The 21536-nt window shown below is 46.1% G+C and overlaps 1 protein-coding gene across 1 annotated transcript in view; it reads left to right on the forward strand.

The window, feature by feature from the left end:
* Positions 1-1899: 1899 nt before the first annotated feature.
* LOC119435947 (fatty acid CoA ligase Acsl3) overlaps positions 1900-21536 on the forward strand; it is a 102653-nt gene continuing 83016 nt past the window's right edge. Inside the window, exons 1-3 of the mRNA XM_037702655.2 lie at positions 1900-1992; positions 5469-5669; positions 6688-6865. Coding sequence (XP_037558583.1) covers positions 1900-1992; positions 5469-5669; positions 6688-6865 — 472 coding nt within the window. The remainder of the gene's footprint in view (positions 1993-5468; positions 5670-6687; positions 6866-21536) is intronic.

A 21536-nucleotide genomic window follows, 5' to 3' on the forward strand; every position in this document is an offset into this window, starting at 1 on the left:
GTGACCGTAATTTTCATTAATCCAACATGCTACCTGACCAGACGAGCTGTCGTCGAATTCTTGACTATGTGCAATTTTCTGTGTATCTGCGGGCTTCTTTCACGCTCGGAAAAAACCTTTTATGCAGCACGTATTGAGCAACAGAAAGCTGTATCAGGAGTTTTTCATGTTGCCTACAATTTTCTCATTGACACTTTTCGTCTAATTACAATATTTGAGAAGTTGATTAATTACTTAAGACTAAATATGTAATGAGGCGGAATGCAAAAAAATAATATGAGTGTCTCCAAGCCACGGCAAACAACAGTGCCTTAGTTCTGTCTAGCTACGTGGCATTTGGACATTTTTCAATCTTGGTGCGTGATAGTTGGGATACCCTGTATATTGTACTGCTTTAGTTTGACTTCCTAATTAAGCATTGTCCTTGATTTATTTCGCATCATTTATTTGGCATTTGTTTTTCAACTTAAGCTACTTGTTGGTCATCGTGTTTTCTCTTTGCGCCCAATTCATAGCCTATCCCTCTTAGTGGGTAAGTGTCCACGTAGTAGAAGACCATCATCATTGCCATATTCTATTTTGGCGCTAGCGTCATTGTCATCAACATTTTGCTATGCTGGGTAGCCCGTGACGGACTCAGTAAACACGAACGAGGACGACGAAGAGAGCCCTGGCTGTCACTGGTATGCGATGGCACGTCGCCTGACTGGCCTGCTCGCTCGTATGCCGCCCTAAGCAACGCCTTCAAAATTGACCCTGCAACCAGAAGGCCCCGCCCAAGCCAGCGTGAGGGGAGTTCACGGCAGCTGCTAACGGGGGCAGCCTGGAAGCTTCGGCCAGTGAGCTGTGAGTGAACTATTGCGTCTGTCCCGTGTTAGCCATAGCAAAAGGTTCTTATTCATACGATGACCAGCTTGTGTATAAGGACAAGTAAGCCGGGAAGGGGAGAAATAGAGTGGTGGTGCGTTGTGCGCGGTTGCGAATTTCGGCCCTATATGTATACATAGTATAGCTTCTATGTTATGGTCAAAGAATGCACCAAAATAAACACGAACGAGAACTGCAGACTGCTTTCTGGAAAGTGGTTTCTCGGATTGCCTTTTTTTCCCCAAAAACAGGAAGATGTTCAGCTCAACACATTAGCTCTTCAACTGAACCGAATATACTGACAGGGCCAACGCGCTGGACGGTCTCCTGCATGCACAAAGTCTTCCCTTCAAGACTAAAAAAAAAAAAGAAAATCTGCGTGCGTACTTTTTGCGACCCTTCCAACCCGGTGTGGATGCGTCCGCGGCTGCTGTATAGACATGACATGTGTGTTGCTCGGGTCAGTCGAGCAAGGACTCGCACATTCTCGTCACGACATTAAAAGAGTACTCTTATAATTATCATGCGGAAGTCATATGGGATATGATTGTGTTACAGCTTGATTAGAATCCAAAACAGCTGTCGCGCGTTACAGGTAGCATTCACTTCTGTAACCTGTCGCATGGCACATCTGCATGAGTATTCTACTCTTTTGCATAACGTGCAATATTATCTTCTGGGTGCGAAATACTGAAGTTAATTACCGCGTCCGTTTGAAATTGCTGGCCTGGTGGTCATTTCGAAAATACCTGAAGGACACAGGAACCAAATCGGCCAGGCCATTGCTTGCGCGCTGCAACGTGCGCGCCACAACGATGCGTAATTCGTCGGTGCCTCGAATGTGGATATCGTTACTGAGCAGTGGACGAGCATTATCCAAGCGCCGCTTGTTTGTACGGGCTAAAGGCTTTGCTAATTTGGTCCCTGATTCCTAGAAGTTTCAAGCATTTCTCTTTGGCATATACATCAATTGCGTTATGTTTAAAGTGCGTCATTTTGTTCTCATTGTAGAATGACCATCGGTTCGTAGCAATGTTATTTGTGACCCTCCTGCGGCTTCTTGCCATCGTCTACGACATCGTCACCTTGCCGATTTACATAATCGTACAGAGGCCATGGATTCAAGTACGAAAGCAAAGTATCGTTTGGGTAAGCTGCACTGCATATCGCTGCTTTTTTTCTCAGTTTTTACCGTTATAAGCTGTGTTAAAAAAGATTCCACAATTTTTTAACGAATTAGGGCTTGGATAATTTAACAATCCCTCGCCAGTTATTTTCCGTGTCGTGCTTCGTCAGTGGCCCGAGCGGCACTCCGCTTCTGGCGCTCCAGCCAGAATCAGCTGCATGGGCTTGAGCGATGCACGACAAGAAAGAAACGGAGCCGGGCTAAAGAATCCCTGCATAATACCGGCCTCAGCTGCCGCTCAGACATTCGTATTCTTTTGCGCTATGTAGCACACGGACACACACGTGGAACGTAAACAACCGACTTATTTTGGACAAGACACGTGCGAATGTGTACAATCGTAAGGGGTAAAAAGAAACGAAGTAAAACAAAGTACTCTCGAAATCAAGAAACTGACCATTCGCAGATGAAGAAAACCAGTGCAGTGAAAACGTATGTGCATCGTAGGAAATCTGCACTACTACTTTTCTCACTACAAACGCGCTGGTGCTGGCACTTCGCCACTTAGTTCAGCGAGAAGACATATTTATTGAAATAACTGAAAGCGCGCAGAGTGGCGACTTGTACGAGGCGGAGTGTCGTCCTCCTCGGCAGGCAGCCACGGTTACCTGTGAACAACGAAAAAAAAAGAAAGAAAAAAATTCACCAGCTTTTCCCTACCGAGAAAATGGGGGTAAGCGAAGCTTGTCGTGTGTGGATCTGACCTTCGTCAAGTAACGTAAAGGTCCTGACATGTCACGGTAATGAAACATAAACGTTTATTAAATGTATGCATCGAGGGAAGGAAACGTACAACGCAACGGAAGGAAAAGTTGCACGAAAGGGAAACAAAAGTGGAAGGAAAGGGAACGAAAAGTACCCCGAAAGGGAATGAAAAGTAGCAGGAAAGGGAAGGGAAAGTAGTAGGTTAAGACACACACGACAACCTTTGCTTACCCCCACTTTCTCGACAGGGGAAAATTCTTTCTTTCTCTCTCTCTTTCTGTCTTTCTCTTTATCTTTCTCTCTTTCTTTCTATTATTCTTTCTCTCTTTCTTTCTTTCTGTTTCTCTTTCTTGCTCTCTTTCTTTCTTTCTCTCTTTCTCTTTCTTTTTTATCCCTGGTATGTGCCAATAAACTTAGACCCTTTCTGCACTATCGCCAGGATCGGCCCACTTTTCAGCGGGACACCACCACCACAACCACCACCATCACCACTGCCGGAACTTGTGAGCCTATAAAGCTTCGCCTAAAAAGAACCCTCAAAAGTGGCGAATGGCAATTTCTGGCTCTTTGTAACGTCGCAGACAACGCGCTTCGGAAAATTTAATTGGGGCTGCCTTTCGTTTAGAAACGAATGAATGTAATATTTATGGTTACTCGTCTAGCTACTAGCTGGAGTCATTTTAATATGTCTGCCTCTGGGGTAAAATCAATGCTGATAAGATCGTACGATCACCGCCCTTGGCCGCACGCATCATCATGCTCCGATCACTCGGACAGGGCAGTATTTTGGCTCCCGCTGCTGGCAAAAGGGTTGTGCGCACACGCATTCCTGCTGATGTGCGCTTACCAAACCATGGTGCAGACACTAGTCTGAGCGGAACAGACAGCAAACGTTAAAGGAAATTTATCTAATCATTTGTTTGGGCGCTGACGGATGTCGACAGTTTTCCTTCGGTGTCATGCCGTGTACCATCGAAGTGCGATGCCTGCAACGCCATTGGTGGCACTCCTCCTCGTCAGGTCAGCGTTCTGAGAGGCCTTCAGCGCAATGCTAAACCTTGCTACCGCTTTCAATTTCCTCGCCTTTGAGTGAGACCGCCACTTTTTTTTTTTTTGTTGACTATTATTGTATTGGTGGTTATTGCGCGAATCTTGTCTGCCACTGCTATGAAGCTTGGTCAGCCAACATTTTTCAGCTCTTATCCCCTATGTTTATTAATCTGTGATAGCTGTCGCAAAAACACGCGGTATATGTTGCAGCATTGACAACAGTGAAGTTTTAGTAGTTTTCCAACTGATTTTATAAAATTCTAGCGACGAACATGAAGTTATTTATTGGGGAAATTTGCCTTAGAGCACGAGGTAATAAAATTATGAGAATTATATCACTACAAGAACTTGTACTAACGCACCTGACTTAAGTTACAGGCCAACACAGTGTTTATTGCATTGTTTGTTCCCTTTCACAGGAATGCCGACTTAAGCGCTATCAATTGCAGTGTCTTTTGATAACCAGTTGGGAGCCAATGTTTTCAGCAGACGCAGCACCTACGCCGGGACACTTGCTGTACAATATTTGCCAGCTTCTGCGGTATACGAAAGGATTTGAAGAATAGACTTCATTGAGAATATTAGTGTCCTTCTGTGCGCAATAAGCCCACGTTTAAATCACCTAATATTTAGTATATAGGTATTTACTGGCATGGGCATGATAATTACACATGGCTGGATTGTTCGAACAGTACTGACCTCCAGGATATACTGTCGAAAATAGGACACAGCAGACAGGCTGTCGTATGGAATGGCATGTTTGGGTGGTGTGTGCTTGATTTGATCACACGCGGACGTAGTTTTTGAAATGTTCGTAACATACAGCACAGATATAAATGTGGCTCACTGCTAAATCAGTTGTAGCGCCTTTACGGAGCAGTAAGTGGGACTAAGGAGCAGAGCGAGGCCTATATGCAGACGATGCCTTGTTTGCGCCTCGTGCGATCGATTTAATCAATCGGAGAAAGAGTTTTTCTGCAATCATTACATGGCTCACTGTCCAATAACCTGTCGAACTATGCATTATGTTCATTATAAGTATTACATACGCGGCATCGTCACATTGATCGAGGCGTCCTCAAACATTACTGCCGGAGCAAAGAGTGTAGTCCGATAAAGCTGCAGCTTTTGGGAAGGAATGCGACAGCTACTGTCATGGTGCCATGCTGTTGCATCATTTACGCATTTCATTGCGGTGGTAGTGAGAATCGCATCGAGCGCTTCACCCACACTTTATGCGCACAAAATACCATCCTAGCCTACTCCGACCAATCACCTGAAACACCAGGGGCCTGTATTCACAGAACTTTATGTAATTTTCTTGACTGATTGTTGCTCTGGTATCCGCCACTTACGAAACTAATCGGTATGCAAAGGACATGGTCACTGTGGCGATGGCCAATCGCGGATGGCATTTTCGTATAAGAGAAGGTTTGTTACTACGGGCCCAAAATACGCTGGTCCAGGTGGCAGGTTTAACGTGGCCAAAGTTCAGTGGACAATGGCGGAGACAACAGGTTGCGCCTACTTCTCTAATGTCGCTTATGCATGCCTCTCCAAATATGCCATGGGTGATGAGCACAACTCAAGTACCCGAAGCCTGTTTTCCATTGAATTAATTAAGTATACCCCAAACGCGTTCATCTGTACTACAATGCAGGCAGGACCACTGACCAACAAAAGGGATGCGCCTGTGGTTCGATACACGCCGGATATCACGAGGTCACACTTTAGGGGACGGGAAACAATTGACGCACTCTTCAGATATGCTGTGGAGAAGCACGCTGACAAGCCGTGCTTTGGAACACGCGTTTGCAAGAAAGAGAAATACGAAGTGATCGATGGCAAACGAATGGTCAAGGTAAGCGTTGCTCATTTTGCGTTAAGTTTCTATGCTTCTTGTCGGCCTTAAAAGGCCCCGGAAAACGGTAGCCATCGAAAATCTACTTGTGCTTCTCCTCTGCTCTTAGCAAATGCATCCTTGTGGAATCTAAAGCGGCAGTCTATTCTTGTGCGTTCTGCTACATCAACACGCACGTCCATACTACGCTGCGCACCCAAACAGCGAACAGCTTGCCTTATCACAGCGCAAGTGACCGTACACGTTTGCATCCCAGTAGACAAGCATGTGTCTCGTGTACAAAGAGATCAAAAGTAAGCAGAATACATTGTGGCGGTCAACACAAACTATACCACGACTTAGCAGTGGCACAGTGCACACATGCAACACCCTGTGAATGTGCATGACTGCCAACACTTTAGGTAGGTGCGGTAATCATGCAATATTCGGGAAATGCAGCTTACGCCATCTTGCAACTTTTCTTGGGTGTCTAGATTCCCTGACGTCTGTGTCAGGCTGCTTGCGCTCTCGTTAGAGTATAAAACATTGTTCATCGGTGCGCAATATATGCTTGCGCAAAATGTACTCTTATGCTAGTTATGAAACAGCTCGTAGCGCTTGTTTCCTTACCTTTGTTGTCGGTTTCTAATTACAATGATTTTAAGCGTCGTTCGCAAAAGCCGCATGCTGTCAGTTTAAAGTGCGCATAGCGTCCGCATACATGCAAAGATCGCGTTTGACTAACTTCAATCTAGTATTGCTAACATTTCCTCCAATCGAAACTTTATCTCTGCTCCAGAAATTTCAAGGCAGCGCTGCTACGCGACCCAAGTAATCATACCACTTCCTTAACGCTCCTCAGTGATTAATGAGCTAGAAGTGCGCTATCAGCACTTTAGGTGTATACTATAGAAGAGCGCTTTTGAACGCTTTTTGGTTTTTTCGAAGCACGCAGAAGAGAACAGTTAACGTTGTAGTTTAGACGTCAACCAAGTGTTCCACGGCTTTGCACACGCTCATCCTCTGACCGGCGGCGCAGTACGATTTGGGCGAATACCGTTGGAAATCGTACAAGGAGGTCCACACCATCGTGGAGGCGCTGGCGAGAGGTCTCACTACGCTCGGCCAACTGCCCTACTCCCGCGTCGTCATCTTCGCAGACACACGCGAAGAGTGGATGCTCATGGCGCTCGCCTGCTTCCGGAGGGCCATAATCGGTAAGTGCGCTGTGCTTCTTTCGCTGTATACTTAATTTACACTTCTGGAGCTATTTACTAAGTGTTACGCTTAGCACGTGGAAATCAACAGCGCTATAATTTCGAAGGATTTAGGCGCTTTCTTTCCACAATTGTTAGGTTAGATAGGCATCGGCGTGTTAAGAGAAAACTCTACAGATGTTGTTCTTAGAAGCGTCCGAAGTGCGATACTGAACGCTGTCAAATTATACTAAGGCATCGAGAACACATATACGCCATTTCACTCTGAATAAACGTGTACCAATATTGTCAAAACTTGCAAATCAATGGCGGGCGTGGTCAGAGTCGCCGCTGGAGCCCTTCAGTAGATCATTTGTGTCACTTATAACACTGCAAAGCATCGCAAGTTGAGGACATTCTGCTCGTCATCCAATTTTATGTTTAGTGATGGGGAGGCGGTATGACACCGAGGCCACGACCCATGGTCAGCTCTGGTCATAGGCACAATGACTAGGGAAGTATCGACGGAAATGGCCCTTCTTCACTGGTCACGCTACATGACGACCGTTGTGTTTGGCAAACAGGACCTGCAGCAGCGCCAGATCTTTACCAGGATGAGTATGTATACAAGGACAATTGATCATTCACATCACCTTTTTTGACCTTTATTTTTTGTCAGCACGCCTTTTTTGTTCTTTCGATAAAATAATTGCACTTTCAGATCAATTATATTGTACAAAACTTTATTGCGAAGATTCAGGCTATAGAAAACAAGGGGAAAAATCATGCAGATCCCATGCATTGCGGAAATCGGTGTAGGCGATGCTTTTGCTTCCACTCCACCGCCGTGGCCTGTTGACGTCATTGTTTGTACCAACCAATTGGTGACATGCTCACTCCTCCCCGAATATGACGTCATCGTTCGCGTCAACCAACAGGTGCATGCTATTACGTACCTCTCCACCCGCTTTCCTCCCAATTGCGCGCACCTGCCTCTCCACATTTCAACAACCACCCAATCGATCGCAGTATATAAACCCATCAGACGCCACAAAACAAAAAAGAAAGAACTAAGAGTGGTCTCCAATCCACGCTGTGAAGGTGGTTGGACAGCGAAGCTGTAGAACGATTACCCATTGCGACGTAGCCTGAAATTATTCACATGGCGACATTCACATGCACTTTACCTAATTATTAGCCTAAGACGTTTCAACAGCTTGCGACTTTGCTTGCGCCGCTACTTCGTGCACCTCCAAAGAGTGCACCAGAGAGAAGAGAAATGCACTTAAGCACACTTTTGTCGCGCCTCGTATGCACGCTGCTCTTCATGAGTCCTCACTATACGTGGCCTTCCCATAACACTGTCACAACAAAAATAAGTTGCTATACGGATTCTTGTTCTACATAAGAAAGTGTAGTTTCGTTACTCCCTGCTTCGTATGCTATAGTTGCCGTTTCCCGGCAACTGCATCTCATTCAACCTTAAGCTTTACCTGGAAACGCTTGCGGTGAACGCTATGCGCGATGGCCTGCTTTCTGGTTATTTTTCTGTCTTTCTGTCTTTTCTGTCATGCTACAGTGTACTAGAATAGGGGTAGTGCGCTCAGCGGCGGCGGGCGCTTGATGCCGCTGATGTCACCTTGGAAACGGAGCCGCGTGGTGGCGCTGCTTGCGAATGCAATGGAACGGGGGAACGGCGAGGCACCGGCAGCGTATGTACCGCGCGCCTGTGGGGCGCGTCCTTTAATATTTTTCGACAGGAAAGCAAACTGAAGTGAGAATCATATTTTTTTTTCTGAATATCAAAGGTGGGTCGAATCACGGTGGCATCGCGTTTTGCACTGACATGCAAGTTTCGGGCATGTATTGCGCGAAAAGTTCGTCAATTTGAGGAGATACGCAGCAAGAACGCTTATAAGCGTGCGGTGTTATTCGATTAGGTGTTTATTCTGGTTTTTCCTGCTGAGGGTCTGTTTCAATCTGCTAAGGCCTTGTGCTTTGATGAAACAGAAACAAAGCCCTCTGAACAGTTTCAATGCTCACACCTAACTGCAATTTGATTCCTGAAATGGGCCGGCTCACCCGCCGTGGTTGCTTAGTGGATATATGGTGTTGGGCTGCTAAGCAAATATTCCGGAGTCCCCGACTATATGGCGTGCCGCGATCATAATCAGATCGTGGTTTTTGGCCCGTAAGACCTCCTAGTTTATTTTTAAAATTTAATTTAATTCTAGTACACTGTAACCATGCTGTCCAGGGTGCAACGGTGCATGCGCGGCCCGTGTCGTGTGTTTAAGGTCATATAATCCGCTGCGGGTACCAGGGCGTACCCGCATTGGGAGCCGAGAAGGCTGGTGCCTTGATGCATGCTGTCGTTCTGCGGGCCCAGTGTTGGGGGTCACGTGAGGGGCTAAGTTTCGAAGGTGTGGCACACTTAAAATTGAGAAGGGAGCGGCATCACGGAACGTTCGATTTGGGACAAGCATGTGCGCTCCCTGCAGCCTCATCGTACACTAACCTTTTGACTTCGAGTGCTCGCGGTCATCGAGTGAACTCTCATCGCCATCTATGTCCATCTGTATCATTGGGCCGCGTGTTTAGTCTGTAAGCGAATGTTAGTAAGAGAACTTTTACAGCCAATAAATCTACAAGCCTTACTTCGTGTAACATTCCAATACTTCCCCACTGCTATCAATTTATTTATTTATTTCAGATACTTTAAATGCCCGAATGCATTACAAAAGGAGAGGAGTAAGGAAGAAAAGCAAAATGCAGCTAGAATAATAACAAACGGCAAGCTGTGCGGCTTGCCCTTGTACTTTATAATATGTGTGTCTCGAAGTTGTTTGTGTCGGTTATGACTGCTGCGGAAAGACAATTTCAGTCCATGGACGCTCATCCTAGGCGTAAAGGAGTCACTCTAAAGGCTTGTATGGCTGTGGCTGTGGTCAGTGTGGGACAAAATATAAGATGGAGTGGCCAATAGTGTTTCTTTTAAAATGAAATTGTAGTGAAAAGCTTTGTGGAAAAGGCAGATACAAGGACACTTGCGACATGACGGTAGATCAGTTAGGTTAAAGGTTCTTTTCATAGATTAAACACTACCATAGCGTGTATCGTGAGTACACTTTCCAAGTACCATAGTATAATACCATCAGTAGACTTTATTAGTGAAGGCTGAGACGGGATACAAAATGGTTGATGCGTACCAGTGAGCGGACCAGTGTTTTGTGAACAGGTAATTTCAGGAAGGCATAGGCAAAGCTAAAATTACGGTGCAAGTAAGGAAACATGCGGTTGGCACCATTAGAGACATAAGCCAACATGCGCCTGCCAAAAGTTTGCAGGCGTGTAAATGCGCCTAAAACGGGTGCAAGAAAGGACAAGAACGTAGCGCATACTTCCAACTGATTTATTTGAACCTCTGTCATCATTACGACGTGATAATTTTTAGGTTTTCCGGAATTTTAAAAGTTGCCTGTTGCATATAGCGCCATTTTTGTCCTTGAGCTGGATTATTCGAAGATATGGACATTACTAGCAGGAGAAATCTAAACACATATTCAACGAATGAACAAAAAATGAATTTTTAATTAATTACTTTACGGTACATACTGCAGTTTACGAAATTAGCCGGTTAGTTTGCAAAACTTATCCAATTGAAGTGAATCTCCAGGATGACACCAGTTTTGTGATATTATCTTCCAAAATGTGGGACGAAATACAAGGGTGTTCAAATTACTTTTGTAACTGGAATACACTTGAAATTCATTCCAAATGAATACGCCTCGCAAACTCACCGGCTATACGATTCGTAAATAGCAATATGTGCCGTAAAGTATTAATTCAAAAATAATTAGTGGATTTTTGGTAATTAGTTGAATATGTGTTTCGATTTCTCGAGCAAGTAATGTCCTCCTCTCTGAATATTACAGCCAAATGACTGGAATTATGTTATCTGCGACACGCAATTTTTGAAAATTCTGGGAAACTTAAAAATTATCACCTCGTAGATACGCTCACAAATGCGACACTTGAGTATGCTCACTGCACCCATGTGACAGCCAAAAACAAAAAGGAAAGCTTCTTTTCCGTCAACGTTGGGGAAGCTACATTGACATATTTTTTTCTTTTTCTTCGCATATAATCTTCCCCTCGATAATGATCCTTGGCCATTGATTATGATAAGAGCTACAACATTACATTCATAAAACAAGTCGCAGTTTTACCCGTAAGGCGAAGCACCGATTGCGATAGCAAATTAGCAGGGAGCCATACAAAGTAAGGATGGTAGTTTTATCGGCCGTATAAACATGTAAACGTTCGCTTGCTAACTAAATTAACAAGCATGGTGTCAGCCTGGACAGCAAACATGAACACATCAGACTCGATGACCACCGACACTCGCTGTCAAAACGCTGGCTTGAGGAAACGCGGCAGCAGCAGCGAACGAAGTGACCTCCGTGCAGTTGTGTATCGCTTCAACGCAAGCTGAGCGCCGAGGGCACACAGCACGCACACACTACCCTACGAGCCGCCGACGCACCTAGACTGCGCCCCCAACGCAGATCGCTCTCTCAAGATCGGGCCGCGCGATCGCGCGCAGCTGCCACAAGCGCAGTTGCAGCCGGAGTAGAACACCGCCCCCCCCCCCCTCCTCCCTCCCCTCCCCTAAGTGCCTCGCAACGTTGGGTACCTCGCGCGCGACGGAAGACGGCGCACTTCCTGCCCGCTTTCTTCCCTTTCTCGCAGCGGAGATTGAGCCGCGATCGCAGGCTCCCCCTCGCACGATGTCACTCGCACATACAGCACGGCGCGCGGCGACGATTTTATTGCCCTTGTACTTTATACGGAACCTCACAGTGACAGCGACGGCGACGTTGACGGCAGAAATGCGCGTGGTGTGCCCATATAATTGCTATCGCTACAATATGGGAATGCAGGTGCACGATTTGCAGTGCGCGGCGACGTATCCGTTAGTTCCGTGCTTGACATCATTGCAGTGTTTCTTCAGCCGCTCATTGAGGAAACGACCGGTTTGCGCTGTATGTACACTTCAGTGTCAGGCGGGGTTAGTTTACAGAACTCTGCGTTGCTGTGGAAGTGTATGTGGAAGTTTACAGAAGTCTCCCCCCCCCCCCCCCCCCCCAATCCCTCATGAGCAATGTCCGAGACCGGCACTGCTCAGGACAGAGCATTGCGGAACACCACCTGATACATTAAGAACTTACAAATTACAGTTGTTAACGCTTACAAACTGACTCCAGTTAGCTTTATTTATTGACCCTCCCGTGCGAAATTTCTCAATTTTTCGTTCACCATCCCCAACCTGCTGCTGTCAATAGCCGCGTTTACATGAATGCGACAACTGGCGCATCGCATCGCATCACATCAACTTACTAGCGCATCGCAATTGCATTCATGAAAACGGGGCTAATGCGCTAGGAAAGCGCGTCACATTAATGCGCCAGACAGGCGTGAATTGAGACGAGTAATTCGACTTTCGCAGTGCATGTAAACGCGATCGCATGGCATTAAGAATTATCGGAAATGCAATTTGCTGTGCATCTGCTGCGCTCGCCGAGCTGCGGCGTGGCGTGACGCCGGAAGCGTCTGCAAGGGCTGCTTTGCCTTCGACGTGCGACACCCTGCAGTGTGCCGCCACCATCGCACCAGCGGTGATGCGCTGCATGTAAACGCTGGCTCATCGCATTAGGCGTGATGCGCCAGGAAATATGATGCCTATACTGTCGCATTCTGTCGCATCCATGTAAACGCGGCTTATAGCGCTATTCTTTGTCTCTATCTTGCCGTAGGCAGATGAGAACTGGTGTCCTGGCCTCCTTTACTCTCAGCGTGAAAACTGCGCCATTGTTCTTGCTAGACTTTTTCCGGTAGCATCGGCTGCCAACTATTTCCCGTAAAACGTACAGACGTCCGTAATTTCATTTCACAGCACTGTAATAACGCCGCCGTCATATTTACAGTAATTTCCCGTAAAAGATACAGACGTCTGTAATTTTATTCCATGCCACCGCATTAACAGACCTTCATATTTACAGCTATTGCCCATGAAAAATACGGCTTTCTAATAAAAGCGAACCAGCTACATTTATTATTCATCATTACTATAGTATTCCGTTCACTATAGGAAAGTGTCCTTTATTACCCTTGTTGCAGAGTCTTCCAGTTTCAACATGTATCGGTTACTTTACTATTTGCTAGTTACACATTTCATCTGAAGCCAGAAAAACTGAAAACACCCTGAACCCCGCAGTGGCGTCTGCGTAAGCATGCGTTTGGCGTGTTGCGACACCACGTACCCGAGCACATGAGAGTTGGAGCCTCCTGCGTCTAACCGTGCGTGGCTTAGAGGGGAAAAGGGGATCCTGGGGGTTGGTGAGTGTTCGAACCTTTAAGGCTCCTCGGCGGAGGCAACACACCCCTTTGGCCTTGGCTTCATGTAGACGGCAGCTCAGGACTGACCCGTCCGGGGGAAATCGGTAGTTGCCTTTTCCTGTTCTCTTCTTATATCTTCGTCTTTCTTTCTTGCTTTCCACCTTTCCTGCCTCCTACTCCCTTCTGTATTACTTCCGATCTTCTTGCAGCGAGGGTTACTCATATATTTTACGCAATTTACAGCGACTTGTTTTAGGCAGCTTTACAGCCACCTTTTATCAGCCATTTGGAACCCACTGTCCACTCCATTCATAATACATTGAGAACCCATCACCATATGTCATCGCGGTCTTTGTCCATAGCTGGCCCTTGTTCCATTAAACAAAACGCATCATCATCAAACACCCTGAAAAAGGCGGCTGACAAGAAACCGAACTAATAGCTGAGGCCAAGATGAAAGTATATTACCCTTTATTGGAAGTATCTTAGAAATGACTATATATAGCTCAAGAAAAGAGACGGGAAGCAATATAAACAAACGAGGCAAATCGCTGGAAGAATAAAGAACGAGGCGTGTAATTGTCTAGTGTTAGGCTACAGTGCACCAATATTTAAAGTTACCAATAAATACTAATAGCCATTAATGGTAAACTATGTTCGTGTATACATTTAGAACATTCAGTGATGTGTCAAGCAATACACCGGGACCACGTAGTACAAAACAGACCTGTACACGTTACAGAAAAAAAAGTAACTGATTACATGCAGTGACAATTACTTCATTCAAAAAAGTAATTCATTACCGTTACCATTTACGGCCCCACGAAAGTAATTGAAGAATTTCTCAGAAGTAATCGATTACTTCTATGTTACTTTCCTCCGAACTTTTATTAGCGTTGCATAGATGCAGTAAACACAAGCTGGCCTGATACTCTCCGTGCAGCGTCTGCAGCCCTTCAACGTTGCTTAATTATCTGCCATAACAATTTATGTGGCAAAATTTTGTTGGTCATCCTCCTTCGTTCTTGTTCTGAAGGAATCAGTAGTGATACTGAAAACTTGCTCGAGGAGGAAATGTAGAGGGAAAGAGAGGCAGGTTAACCAGTTCACTCGATGTGCGCGCTGGAGGGTAGGGTGGTGTTGTAACATACGGACCATGAGCACAGGAAAGTGGTTATTCAGCATCTCCGTCCTCTATGAAGCGAAGCGCTTCATTATTGCCGGGACTTGGATAAAAAGCTCCCGGTTGGGGCAATGAAAATGAGAAAATATTTTCCGCGTGTGATTTCCTGGCATTAACGTGTTAAGTTGCATTCGCTAACAACAAATACTAGCACCGGTTCAATGAGGAAACAGATACTGAGCCCCCGAGTTTACCTGTATGAGCATGGGCATTCGCGAGGCTGCTGCGTGGCACGATCTCGGGCGTTCTATTTAAGTTTTCACCAAATTCAGGTCCTCAAAGCAGTGTCGCCTGTTACAGCTTGTTTCGTCAATAAAGTATCTGGTTACATGTAACTGATCACTGAAAAAAATATAATTGAATTACAGTGTGCGTCACCGAGTAACCAAAATTAATCGTTAAATTACAAAATTACCAAACATGTATTTGATTACAAGTAATTAATTACATGTATTTAGTTACGTACAAGTCTGGTACAAACGTTCCTTAGCTTTTTGCTCTTTCCTGGCAATAATTTTATATTTTTAGCACCCTACAGTATGCACAGGAAGAAAAGTGGACAGCAAGTTTGGTATGTGGGCTCTTCAAACGACACTGAAATAGAAGCATGAACAAGCACGTCATTCTGAAATACCAATGAGTGAAGGTTACATCAGCAGAAATGCTGCTTACACAAACTTACGCTAAATAAGTGAGACGGTAGAAAGTAACTGGTTTATTGCTCAAGATAGTTTGCGGGCAGTGTTGAAGAAAGAGCATTTGAGGCCGTAGTATCAACATTGGTGAAGTCACGCTGAAGAAATGCAGTATGTTTGAGTTGTGGGGCAGAAAATGAACGCAGAGCTTAAGTTCTCGAACATTAAAATGTTTGCGGAGTGTACTCGCACTATTCGACAGTTCACTTTAATTTAATTTAAGAAGTAGAAGTAGAATAACAAGCATGCCAAAACATCCCAGTCTGCTTCTATCATTTGATGCTCAATTTTTAGGGCATTTTTGTTACCCTGTAGTGTTGCCATTGATCTTGTGCTATGGCCGCGTTTAATCTCAAGAAGTGCTCTGGAAGAAGGTAAACCAAATCAAATGGAAACTTCAAGCCTAAGTTTTTAAATTTGTGAAATAAGCTGCAATGTCGTAAGATTTCAGGTCTCGCATTGCAAGCCCGATCAAAGCGAACAATGCGCATGAAGGCCACCCCGCTTCATCGGTAAAAGACAGACAGCAGGTGCTGCTAAGAACGCATTGACCTGTTTGTTGATAAAAATTGTTACGCTGAACTCTTTGTTAAGCTACAGTGAGCGACCTAGTTTACTTGCCATTGCAACAGTGAAGTTGGCATTCCTGATAAGATGAACGGAAAGACAAGTTCTAGTCAAGTGCGAAAACTGCAGTCGCATAAGCACTTTATCATTGTTCGTCACAAACTCGACCATACAGCCTAAACAACTGGATAATGAACTTTGTTTCTGTGAATGCGAAAAATACGGCACGTCAATGTATCGTAAGCCACAATTTATAGGTGGAATAACAACTCTCGTTATCTAAATGACGAGCATACCCCAAATGTGTGTCGGCCTGAAGCTGGCAAGTTACCATGATGTTCCCCCGCGTGTCACGAACGACAAATACAAGAAATCATGGATGCATGCTCTGAGCCACGCAGAGCGGTACATAAAGCGACGAAACGGGAGCGAGCACCAGGTGCTAGTGCAGCTTATCATTCCTCAAAAAATAAAAGAGAGAAAAAAAAAAACCAAAGAAGAGAAACGTAACGTACGGTATAACACTTGTGCTACTCTGCGCAAACAATAAGTAGCATCGCATGATTCTCATATAACGCCTCCCTCACTGCCAACGATGTCTTTGATCGAGGAACGCAACACCAAAGCCCAGTTCGACGAGCACGTGTGCTGTACTAGAATTGCAAAGTATTGCTTTTAACTTCAGTAGCGCCAAGGTTTTTTAAGTAAGCGCAACTCTATAAACACTATCGAACTCAAAGCGTACTCACGCAAATATAGCTGCTCGGCAGATGTTGAAGGCGCAATCCTAGTCAAGTAGCTAAACAATTAAAAACTCTTTCCACCACCGCTTGCATGCTTGGTCGCTCACTTTTTCACCCAAGACAAGACACTGCAGAACGATTCCTGCAGTATATATGCTAGAGCTTAGCCTAGGCGGCCCAGGTGGCCCAGGCTTGTGGGGGCAGGCGGCGCAAGAACTGCGCATACGCGTTGTGCGAGCCTCCATGTTTTTTGTTTCACGCATTGCACTCTCACCCTTTTGCTCCGTCCTTTCACTCTCCCTCCTAAGACGGTGCCCATGCGCATTGCTTAATAAACGGAATCTCGCCGTTTTCTCTCACTGCAGGCATAGCGCCGTAAGTTTTACAGGAAAAAAATCTGAGGACACCTAAGCACACCTTATGAGTTGGGAATGCGAAAGCATTAATGTCCAATTGGACTCAGCTGAGTGGTCCTTCGAGTTATGAACTCCTCGCGGGCAAGCGAGAGCGTTGATAATCTTCGCACGTTTTCATTTGGCCTAACCGATGCGCAGTTGGAACGCAGGCGACAGCTTGCGCGGCCAAGGAACGTGCATATAACAGAGGCTTCCGAGAGCGAAAGCGAGCTGGCGTCGGGCGATGCCCTCTCCCCTCACGCAACACCTGGCGCGCTATCGAGGCAGCAGGTGTGTCCTCTCGCCTTCTCTGCTTCGTCGAGGCGGGCTCGTGACGTGGCGTCGCATCCAATGGAAATTTACCTGCCATTTCGCTGATACAGATGACAGACGCCGGATTTTTCGCTCAATGCGCCATTTGAATAACAAGCATGCTGCAATAACAAGCATGCTGCAATAACAAGCAATAACAAGCATGCATTTTTGACGCTTTCGCATCAAAAATGCATGAAAGTGTGAAACACGATTGCGCGTACTTTACCGTAGCACATTAAACGCCCAGATTGCAATATTTGAACAATAGACCATGCACCCATCCACCATATACCCACACAAAAAAGAGGAGTTACCTGTCACGCATCGAATTATCGACCAATTTCCTTGTTGTGCGGTTTCGCAAAAATCTTCGAAACTATTGTGCCCAAGTGTATCTTTTCATATGTCCAAATATACATTGTTGCAGCAACACAAGTTTGTGAGAGGAAGGCCTGTTGGAACGAATCTGTGCGCGATTAACTACAGTGCACCTCTGGTTTCGGCTCGCTGTCAAGAAGGCACTGTCTACTTCGATCTCTTGAAGTCGTTTGATAAACGGGACTACTGTCTTTTGGAGCTAGAGATGGAAAGCTGTGGTGTCTTTCCGATTGTTTGAAAATGGCTCTTCAGCTACTTGTCATCGAGGAAAAAGTACGTGCGTATTCAAAGTGCTTTATCTGAATCCTACATTTCGTCGTCAGGTGTGCCGCAACTTCGCAAGGTTCAATTTTTGGTCAATTGCTGTTCCTTGTTTTTATGAATGATGTTATAAGTTGTGTTAATTCTGGAAACTTTTTACTGTTTGCTGATGATCTGAAGGTCTTTACTGTTTGCTGATGAGCTGATGAGCTTATGCGCATTTAGGCTTTAGTAAACGGTGAAAAACTTCAAAGTGATATTTTGAGTATTCTCAATTTGTGCACCAGAAATTTTGACGATAAACACACAAAAGACAAAAGTTATTACATTGTCACGTTAGAAAGTGTCAACACACTTTATGTACGTATTTAAAAGTACTCAAATTTTGAGACTTGACGTAATTCCGGATTTGGGCGTGCTAATTGGTTGCCAACTTTCCTTTAAAAAGGAAGTCGCGTCTATTTCTAACACTGCTTCTAAACTCCTTGGTATTTTATCTTGGTTAATGCGGCATTTTCGGACGCCTGATTCCTTATTCCGCCTTTTTGGTTCACTGATAAGGCCTCATCACGAATTCTCACCTGTTATTTGGAACAACTTGGGAGTGGGAGTATACGAAGCAAGTTGAGGTAGTGCAGAAACGTCTTGTTCAAAGTGTGTACGATAGACATTTTCAGCGTAAAGCGTGCATTGACTACTTCTACTTTGTCGATGAATGGAAACTTGGCACGCTCAGCTCCAGGAGGCAGCCTTGAGACTTTATTTTTCTGTATAAAATTATTCATCATGCCTGACCTAGTATGAGGCATTGACTTACACGTTCCAGCGAAGCTGACACGACGTTTTGAGCCCTTTGCTCACCACAAGCAAATGAAAGGCATGCCTTTTCAGCGAATACAAATACTGTGCAATACCCTTTTGCTTGTTTTAATTTGTTTTCGGGCTCCGCGGAGTTTTCAACGTGCCTCAGAGATCGGCTATATGCTAACGCTTACCATAACGCTTACCGCTTGGACATTCCAAGCGGATTTCTGCCGTCGGCGTCGCCGTCGTGAGGTTCCGTATAAAGTCCAAGGGCGATAAAATCGTCGCCACGCGCCGTATGCTGTATGTGCAAATGAAAGCGCGCGAGGGACGCGCGCTTTCACGGAGAGCGACCGCACGACGGAGAGCAAACGCGACGTATTGCGTCGTGCGAAAGGCCAAGGGGAGATGGCAGGGAGGGAGGGGAGGCGACGTTTAGCTGCGGTACCAAATGCGTATCTTGTGACCGGGCGCAAGGGGAACTGCCGACTTAATCTCCCACGCGTACGGACTGAAGCAGGAAAGCAGCGCGGGAGGGAGGGGGTAAGGCTTCTACTCTGCCAGCCACTGCGTGCTTGTACTTGCGCGTCTCCGGGCTGTCGCGCGCACCGTATCTTGAAAGCGATCTCCACACGGCTCGTACCTTTGTATGCGCTGTGCTTTCGCCGCTGAGTTTCCGTTGAAGCGATAGACCGCACGAACCTTCGCTCGCTGCTGCCCCACTTGCTCACGCAAGCGTTCTGACAGAGGTTGTCTGCGGTCATCGAGTGTGATCTATTCATGTTTGCTTATGCGCGCTGACACCAGGCTTGTTAATTCAGTTACTATGCGAATGTGTCCAAGTTTATGCTGCCGATAAACTACTATCTTTACTCCGTATAGCTCTGTACAAATTTGCTGATGCTTCCACTGTCGGGCGAAAGTGCAACATTTTTTTAATACCCTCCACCATCCGGGCATTCTCCTTCTCTGGTGCCCCCAGTGCAGAAGACCTTGTTAGGACACGTCAGGGCAAACCCGACGAATTAGTGAGGGTGGGTTACAGTAGTGATTGTTGGTGGCCGTAGCGGGCTGAACGTCCCGATCGGGGATGAGCTGCCCCAAGCGGGGATCAGCTGGTCTCAAGGCGGCACGGCAAGTTTCGCACAATCCTCGGACGTACGCGAAGGACACGTCTGTTCATGTTGACAAGCGAGATCGAGAGGCACGCCGTTTCTAAATTAAAGGGAAACTGAGACATCCACCCAAATGTAGCAATTTGCTACAATGGAAACCCAACCGGGTTCCTCGCTGTTTCCCATGTGTTTGAAATTGTTCGGGGCATGTCCGCTCAAAGTGAATTGTTACAGCCTGAGCGCGTATACGCATGCGCGCGCACGTGTGTGTGTGTGTGTGTGTGTGTGTGTGTGTGTGTGTGTGTGTGTGTGTGTGTGTGTGTGTGTGTGTGTGTGTGTGTGTGTGTGTGTGTGTGCGTGTGTGCTTGTTTGCGTGTGCGTGTGTGTGTGTGAGAGAGAGAGGACGTGGCCTGTGATGTCTTTGTCCTGTGTCGTCGTAGACGCTGGTCCTAAGCACCGTCAGCTTATGTATATATATGTTGAAAGCGCCAGGCACAAATATAATTAACTGACAAAAACAAAACTATGCCGACGCAGTAGATACTGCAATTACCCATAAACATTCAATTATGGTGTTTAACATTTCAAATCAGCTCACGCGCTCTACGCCATAGTAGAGGGCTCCGTATTATCTTCGACTACATGGAGTTCTTTAGTATGCACCCAAAGCACGATTCACGCGCGTTGTTGTCGCTAAGTTTTGCACCCGACTTTATGCTATAAACGGTAGTGTAGGCATGTAATTTGATCTCTCAGATCTAAATATAACATATATGACTGAAAAAATCCTTAGGCCTCAGTACGTGCTTGTAGTGATAAACGCTTGCTTAGAAACCATATCTCACACGCAAAAAGAAAAAATAAAACTCCACACTTAGTTCACACAAACCTGACCTTGTATTAATGAAAAAAGTTATTGCGTTAGAGCTGTTCGTAAGAGCAGATACCAGCCGATTGTTATATTTTACATATTATTAGCGAAAATGGCCAGCCAATGGCAAATAGCTCTTACGAACGAAAACCTTTGTGAATTCGCACTCTAGTTGTCTAATGGCTCTACTGAAACAAAAATGTCGCAGTTTTGCCGGAAAGGCAAAGCATCGATTGCGATAGCAAATTAGCGGACAGGCTATACACGAATTAAGGATAGTAGCCTTATCGGCCGTATAAACTTGTAGACATAGGCAGACTAACTCAGTGAACAAGCGTGGTGTCACGCGCGCACAAGCATACATGAACGCATCTCACTCGATGACCGCGGACACTCGCTGTCAAAACGCTGGAGTGAGGAAGCGCGGCAGCGAGCGAATTCACCCTCGTGCTGCGTCTCGCATCAACGCGAACTAAGCCACGAAAACACAGCGCACGGCGGACTGTGTCCCCGGCGCAGATGGCTTTCAAGACACAGCGACCCGCGCGGGCGCGCGGGGTCGCCGGCGCAGCCCGGAGTGAGAGGCGCCCTGCCCTCCCCCGGAGCCTTGCGGCGCCAGTGGCCACAGGAGCCCCCCCCCCCCCCCTCCATATCCTGCCGCCGGAGTCTTGCGCGCCACGGAAGAGCTTCATTCCCGCTTCCCTCCCTTGCGTGCGCGAGATTGAGCCGCGATCGCTGGCTCTAAAGCCCCTTGATCTTAGCTGGCTCACCCTCACACGCTTTCACTCGCACCAACAGCATAGGGCGCGCGGCGACGATTTTATCGCCGTTGGACTCTATACGGAACCTCACGGTGACGGCGACGGCAGAAATGTGCCTGGAGTGTCCGTATAATTGCTATCGTAATAAAACAAATCAACAGCTATTATAAGTTAAAAAATTAAATTCTGAGGTTTTACGTGCCGA

Source organism: Dermacentor silvarum, chromosome 1 (genome assembly GCF_013339745.2).
Source record: "Dermacentor silvarum isolate Dsil-2018 chromosome 1, BIME_Dsil_1.4, whole genome shotgun sequence".
Classification (NCBI taxonomy): Eukaryota; Metazoa; Arthropoda; class Arachnida; order Ixodida; family Ixodidae; genus Dermacentor; species Dermacentor silvarum.